This window comes from Helobdella robusta (assembly GCF_000326865.2).
Source record: "Helobdella robusta unplaced genomic scaffold HELROscaffold_1, whole genome shotgun sequence".
Lineage (NCBI taxonomy): Eukaryota > Metazoa > Annelida > Clitellata > Rhynchobdellida > Glossiphoniidae > Helobdella > Helobdella robusta.
The window spans coordinates 10,978,286-10,986,347 of record NW_008703570.1 but is presented as its reverse complement, the minus strand read 5'-3'; the positions used below and the strand labels follow the sequence as shown (position 1 = coordinate 10,986,347).

The window sequence follows — 8,062 nt, the reverse complement described above, 5'->3', positions numbered from 1 at the left end:
TGATATTATTTTTTGCGCGTTTATTTGTTTCTGCGTTTGAGTTTAGGTGTTGAATTTGTTGCGTTTTAGCGACTCTCCTTTTTTACACACACATATATATATTTATTTTTTTTATTCGTTTACCTGATGTTTATTACTAAGAGACACCACTAGCATTCATCCTTGAGTATTTCTTGCTCAACCTGCATTTGAATTGGGTCATTGAGCAACTGTTTTGAAACGTCTTCTTTACCGAAGCATAATGATTTATATTTTCAGACTTTTTTTCTGTCTCCGTCTTCGTAATAAAAATTGTATACAAAAAAGAAACAACTGCAATTGTTATAGCGACAACAATAATTGAAAGTTATAAAAATAATTTATTTATTTATAATAAAAACAGGCCAGGAAGACACACTGAAAGAGCTGGAGAGCAACTTGAAGGCCATGCTGGAAAGCACACTGACGCAAAAGTACAAACAAGAGGTAATAATCAGAATTTATTCGTGAGAGATTTTGTCTTATACTTGTATAAATACAAATATTTAATTATTAAATGTTTGCGAATAGTTGTTTATTTTCAAAGTTTGTATAAGAATGTTCAATGTTTTTCATTTCATAACTTGTTTACCATTTATCTAGAATAGACTTCATTGGCTGCTGTAGCGTTATTTAAAAACTGCTTCAATTTCTGGAACGGTCACTAATTGCCTATCTACCATTGTTTTAATACATTTTTTTAACAACACGAAATATACTCAGGTTATCCAGACTCCTAAACCCCCCGAACCACTGGTAGAGAAGATTGAAACTGAGATCATATCTCTGGAGCCAATAGGTCCTGGGGTACAGTTGCTGGAAGCTGATTTGGGGTCACGTTCTAACAATACCCTTCGCCTTGTTGGTTAGTTCTATGATTTTTATTATTTAAAACTTTTTTTTAAAGAAAATAGTTTAAACAAATATATTATCACTCACTAGAGGGCAGATCGTCTCAAACAGCATCTCTCGCAAGGCAGACCCTCTCCCCTCGCACTCTGTCCCCTAACTACAACAACATCATCAGCAGCAACTACAAGTACACATACACCAGCAACACCATGCCGGCAACAAACGCCGCCACTCTAACTGCACCTGACTTTTCAAATCAACAACTGCAACAACAACTGCAGCAACAACAACTTCAGCAACAACAACTGCAGCAACAACAACTGCAGCAACAACAACTTCAGCAACAACAACTGCAGCAACAACAACTGCAGCAACAACAACTGCAGCAACAACAACTGCAACAGCAACAACTGCAACAACAAATGCAGCAGCATCAGCAACAACAACTGCTTCAGCAGCAACAAAGTTTGAGCAGAAGATGCGAACCTTACGATAATTTTGGTACCTTGACGAACCAATTTGTAAGATTATTATTCTTCAATTATTCAAAATTTAGAAATATAAATTAACTTCCATAATTTTTATTACACTTACGCAGAAGTGACAAAAGTAATTTTTGTAAGCAGTCGTTTGTAAACAAAAAAATTTTACAAATTTATTTTTGTTCAGTTGCAACAGTCAGGACTAGCTTATCAGCAACCGCCGCAACAAGTCCAGCAACATTTTCAACAAGTTGCACTGGCTCCCCCACAAGCTTTCGTAACCAACTCAACGTTGACAAACACCAACAATAACATGTTGACGCAGATCTCAACGACAACAAAATACAGCAAAACAATCAACAACACCCCTGTGCAACAATCATCGTCACCTTTTTTCAACCAAAACAGTAGCGGCAACATTATGATTGAAAGTACGTTGCCAACAAATGTCAACAACACCCTGCAACAAAAAAGCAACTTTGCATCAACAGCCCCGGCAACCAACACTGCAACAGCGGGCACAACAGACCGTGAAATACCGATTGTTGTTGAGGGCTACAACAGCAACAGCAATGTAAACGTTGCAAACAACACCGCAAGCAGCAGCAGTTACAACTACAACTACAGGAGTGGTAGTTCAATGATGCGGGAAACACCAACCATGTTGAGTAACAAACCACGGGTTGAAACACCGCTGAATAATGTTGAGGCAACAAATATTTCTGCGGCCACTAGTCCCAACACAACGAGAAGGTCATTATGTTACTCAGTTGAAATATTTGTTTTGAAAAATATTTTTTCCAACAAATCTAAAAGTTAATTATCAAATAAAACAGTGTTACAGTTTCTCCAGCTGTCATGACAAATAGCGAGGCACAACAACTGCAACAACAACAAATACTGCAACAACAACAACAACAACAGATGATGCAACAACAACAACTGCAGCAGCAAAAAGATTTGAAACAAAACCCACTGTTGTTGGATAGCAAGCAATTCAACTCCTGGCACAAACCTCACATCACAAGACAAGAAGGTTCTCATATTTAAAATTATCTGATTAATTTATTCGTATCCTCTATGAGTATTTGAGAAACAAGAACGCAATCGTTAAAACAAATCTATATAAGGAAAGAAAATGCTTTCGTCCGTGTACCCTTCCGCGCGCTCTACCGATCATACCATGAGATCTATTTCAGAAGTCGGAACGTAGCTCTTAGTTTACTATCGATTCGAAGACGTCGCCCGTTTTAGGGCCAGTCAAAATTTGTGATAGAAATTCATATCAAATGTTTTCACAGCCCAAACGCATTCTTCATTGAAACGTGAAATAGAATGTAAAATTTGGTTGAATGTGGTGTTATATATGATTTTGTGATTTAAACTTGAAAAAGTTAATGACATTCGTAGCTCGCAATACTTTTTGAAAATTATACAAATATAAATTTAAATTTGCCTTTCGAGATTTTAAATGGAAAATTTCAATTAAAAATCAAACCTCTATCGAATAAAAAAAAGTTATGCTATCAGATCTGCATCATTCAAAATATTTTTTCGTTTTTATTATTTGGAATAAATCTTCAAATTATTGAAATATTTCATTTAAATTAAAATATGATAATGTTTTTTGACGCAATTTTAGAGCAGATAGCAGTATTAGCTTTAAAATTTTTTTTTACTACACCGACTCTCACAAAATACATACATTATTTTTCTCACTTTCTCCAAATAAAGTGCTAATGTTTGTTTCCTGAAAGGATACTAGGGTAATTAAAATATTAAAAATTGGAAATGCAGAAAAATTTTAAAATGGGAGCATGTAGGTACATTAAATAAATTAATAAATCTGGGCGTTTATGAAAATGTTGTTTGAATAATGATTGAAACTTTTAAATTAGACATACCTTAACATTAAAATTTGTTGACGGCTGCTTGAAAAGTTTAATTCCAAATTATTAAAACCATTTTAACTTTATTGAAATATTTGTATGCATGCATTCAGGATTAACGACAAACAACTAACAGTCATAATCATAATGCAACATGATGAATGTTTCACCATAAATATTTTACAACACAATACAGTACAACACAGCACAATACAACACAACACAATACAATACAATGCAAAATTTTTATCTAATCCGAAAAAAACATTTCAAATAAAATTAAAACATACATCCGACAGCCATAAACATGCTTCGTAACAAGCCCCCTGGCTCGTTTGTTGTCAGAAACAGCCACAGTTTCGCTGGGGGCTACGGACTGGCCCTGAAGGTCAGCCAACTGCCACCAAATGTGCAAGCCAAAGGAGGTAACGTGTCTTGTTTGATTGGTTGTTTGATTAATCACGTGATTGATATTTTGGTCACGTGTTTACTTTCATTTTGGTCACTTAATGGTTTCAATAATTTTCGTATGGTGCTAATAGAATTGAAGATTTTCATTATTTTTCTATCGACCAAATGGGAACGTTTGTGTTTCTTATGGATGGTCATGAAATGGGATGTAATCTTGGTACACGTACGCTACTTTATTCATTGCGTATGTTTCCAAAACCATTTTCAAATACATGAGTAACATTGACAATCAAGAAGAAATATCAACGCTCGTTAACGACACAACTTTAGCAGATAAAAACGTTCATACAAATCTTAGCAACCCAAAAATAATTAAAGCAAACAAAAACCATTGAAACCATTTGAAAGTTGACAAGGAATAATTGACAGCTGCAAACACAAAACAACAAACATCAAACAACAAACACAAACACAAAACGACGAAATACAGATGATTATGAAGCTAATTTGGTGCGCCATTTTCTCATTGAGTCAACACCAAGAGGCGTCAAACTAAAGGGGTGCAGCAATGAACCTGTGTTTGGTGAACATCGTGCTAATATCAATTTTCATATAATATCTTAAAAATTTCAGTTGTTCAAGTACATAACAAATAATTTTGCTTTTGAATGATATTTTGTCTAGATTTTAACATAATTTTATTCAGCTTCTACTGATTCTTTTATTTAGTATTTAAAATATCTCACACATTATTCAAATTAAACATTCCTTGTTTGAATTCTCATGTATAAACATTAACAGATCATATAACAAATAAATTTACATCTTTGTAAGCTTAGTAACAAACCAATAATTAAAACAATCCAACATGTTCCACCGAACGAACTGATTTTGACCCCTGACGAATGGATGAACCACTACAGCCAGCCTGAGTGCCCTCATCTACCAGCACTCCATCACACCCCTCTCCCTCCCTTGCAAACTCCTTCTTCCAGAACCTGGTGACCCCTTTTCAATTTTTTACCAAAGATTCCTAATAGATGTGCATTTTTGAATATGAATTACTCAAAATTTCTAACAAATTCTTGGCGTTACTAAATATGTAAGGAATGAAAACGCAAAAGAAAAAACGATAGATAGATAGTGACAGTGAAACAGAATGATGGAGAATAAGGGAATGAAAAATTAGGAAAGAGTTAGAGAAAAAGAGATAAAGAAAACCGTTACATTTCAATACGGTGTTGAGTAAAACACAGCAGAAAATTATTTGCCAAAAATAAACAAACATTGTCGATGGGAAATATAAGTAAGCATGAATGATCATTGCGCTTAAACATATCATCCGTCAGACGTCAGTTCAATAGAAGACATGGAGATGAACATGAATGATGAGTTGAACAACTACGACAACACCATCATCAGCAACACTTCCAGCGTCAACAGCACGTACAACAACAGCAACAACATCGTCAGTGACAGCAACAACAACAACGTTCTTATTAGCAAGAGCGATTGCATCAACAACAACTGCACCACCAATGCCAACACGAACAACACCGCCAACAACAACAACAACAACACCATCAACTCCAACTACAGTACATTGTCGATGAATGACTGCGGATTTATAAGTGATTGCGCTAAAATTCGAATTCAATAAATAAAGCTTTATATTAGATATAAATTTTATTTAGATTTTAAATTTTATTCAATTTTTTAAAATTTGTAAATAATTTAACAGTAAAATCTGTAAAAAAAAACTCCACACAACCATTCACAAATGTTTATCAGATGGCCAGGTTCTGTACTTGGACAGTTTCAACACGGAGAGTCTGACAGGTGCAGAAGCCCTGCAGAAAAGTGTCAGCAACATTCTGTCGGATAATTGGAAGAACCAGACTGGTACCAAAATAGATCTGAGGATTTCAGGTCAGGGGGTGGTACTCACTGACCACAAACACAGGTTTCTGTTCTTTCTGCCTAATTTCACAATAATATTAAACCCTAGATTTTAAGAACTAGAACTGTCATATTGTTATTTTCCATCATATACCTAATCGGAAGCTAGAGTGCGTTAACGTCACATATTTAGGGTGATCATCGGAACGAAAAATCTTTAAACAGCTTATAAGTGAAATATTAATTGCGCGTGACTGAAGGTCAAAATTCAAAGTTATTTTGATTCCTATAGTAAAAAGTTTTGTTTTAGATTCAAACAATGGCTTTTTTATAAGTTACACGTACAAATGTTTGACAAAAAGTAACATTGATTGTTATTCTCTTTAAGATACTTTTCAGAGTTTATTAGAACAAGCACACATTATATAAACACACGTGAATCAAAGCATCACACACTTTTGCATATGATAGGAAGGGATCTCTTTAGACTCGAACCCGGACATTGCATCAGCAATGTCAGGCACCTTAACCATTACCCCTTCACGATGACCATAAAGTAGATAAAATAATACATGATTGTTAAAAGTGTTTTGCTTAAAACTTGCTTCGGATAAAATGAATCACAATTCCACTTATATCGATATGGCAAATGAACCTTCAGTTACTGGTTAATGTCAGAAAGTTGAAACCAGCGTTGATTTGAAAATGGAGGGAAAAAATTTACGTATCATCTTCCAATTTGAAATCGCAAAAATAAACGAACAAAACAGTTTTTCATATAAATAATGAAAAAAGCATCACATAATAAGGGAAAATAAATGAACGAATGTATAATTTTTAACACGAAGGATTTTTTTTCGGAGGCATTATCCGCTGGAGTTCATTTCATATTGTGGCTTGGAGCCAAGTGCAAAGATGTAGGTGTATGTGATTGATACAATCATTTTTATGCAACCTAGCTTGACTATTTTCTTTTGTTTTTGTTTTTTTGTTGTTTAGCTTTTGTTATTTTGTTGTTAAGTTCTCTTACTGTCTTACTATTGATGTTTTTTGAATCATTTATTTCAATTTACCATTTCAATGTTCTTTGTTTCATATCGAAGATTTATAAACATTTCAAACGGCTACAACGAAACAACAACAACTACTACTATTACTAGCATTCCATCAACATCAACAAACACAATCAGAACAAAAAAATGCCTCGCGGCATCGTACAGCTGTCTCTAAGAAATAATAAAACATATATTTGATTGATTGATTGATTGATTGGCTAGTTGATTGATTGATTGGCTAGTTGATTGATTGATTGACTGATTGGCTGACCGATGTTTTAATTTGAAAAAATAAATTGAAATGTCCTCGTAGACTGATGGTTAAAGAAAAAATATTGCCTGATGAATCGTCTGATTGATTATTTGTTTGATTGACTCATTAATTGATTGATTGACAGATTGATTGATTGATTGACTGACTAATTGATTGATTGATTGACTGACTAATTGATTGATTGATTGATTGACTAATTGATTGATTGATTGGTTGAATGAATGTTTTATTCGTTTGACGACAAATCATTTTAATGGTCGAGTAAATTATCTAAATTAGAATTTTGAAAAATCGAAATTGGTTTCCATATTTACAAATACAAACAAACGTACATACATACACACGCTCATACGTACATACATACACACATACATACGTACATACACACGTATATACATACATATTAAAAAATACAAACATACAAACACAAATTTCATACAAAACAGTTGGACTTTTTCAGATCACGATGGCAACACGTACAACGGGAGGTCAGATGTTTAACTTTCTTCATACATAACTTGTACAGTATGATGATACAATGAAATACAAGAATAACCCCATTAACACTAATACAAATAATAATGAAACACTTTTAAACAAAACAATCCAATAACGATGATAACAATGATAACACTATTTAGACTCTTTGGAATAGTGGCGCGAAAGTTAGGAACGTTGTCATGTAACGGATGTCACGTGTTCATGGAGGTGGATGTGTCGCAGTTTCCCGCTTCCTACGTCGTTCAGTCACTCAATCAACTGCTCGGAGGATGACGAAGACGACGATGATGGCGATGGTGATGAAGATGATGATGAAGATGATGATGAAGATGAAGATGATGAAGATGATTATGACTGTGACACTGCTGATAATGATTGCGACGCTGATGATTCTGATAACGGTTTTAATGATGGTGGTGACGATGCTTATATTGGCTATGATGATGATGATGATGATGATGATGATGAATGTGATTATGGTTATGATGATAATTGCAAATAATTTGTTATTTAACGACTAATCTAAAGATGATGACGTCGAACGATGACAAACTTAAGACGATTTTGGGCTCAGTGATGATGATGATGAAAACTACTAAGGGGTGATGACGATGATTATAACGATGATGATGATGACGTAGAAACAGTGATAATAAACCTAATGATAAAATATAAAATATG

At 34.1% G+C, this 8,062-nt stretch overlaps 1 protein-coding gene across 1 annotated transcript; it reads left to right on the top strand.

Moving 5' to 3' along the window:
* Positions 1-2,357: 2,357 nt before the first annotated feature.
* On the top strand, positions 2,358-7,651 carry HELRODRAFT_133482 (hypothetical protein; the record flags this gene model as incomplete). Its single annotated transcript, XM_009011413.1, has 8 exons — positions 2,358-2,388; positions 3,541-3,678; positions 4,155-4,235; positions 4,576-4,694; positions 5,452-5,615; positions 6,400-6,468; positions 7,327-7,356; positions 7,522-7,651. Coding segments are annotated over 8 exons (762 nt in total), but the record flags the coding sequence as incomplete, so codon positions are not given.
* Positions 7,652-8,062: the final 411 nt, after the last annotated feature.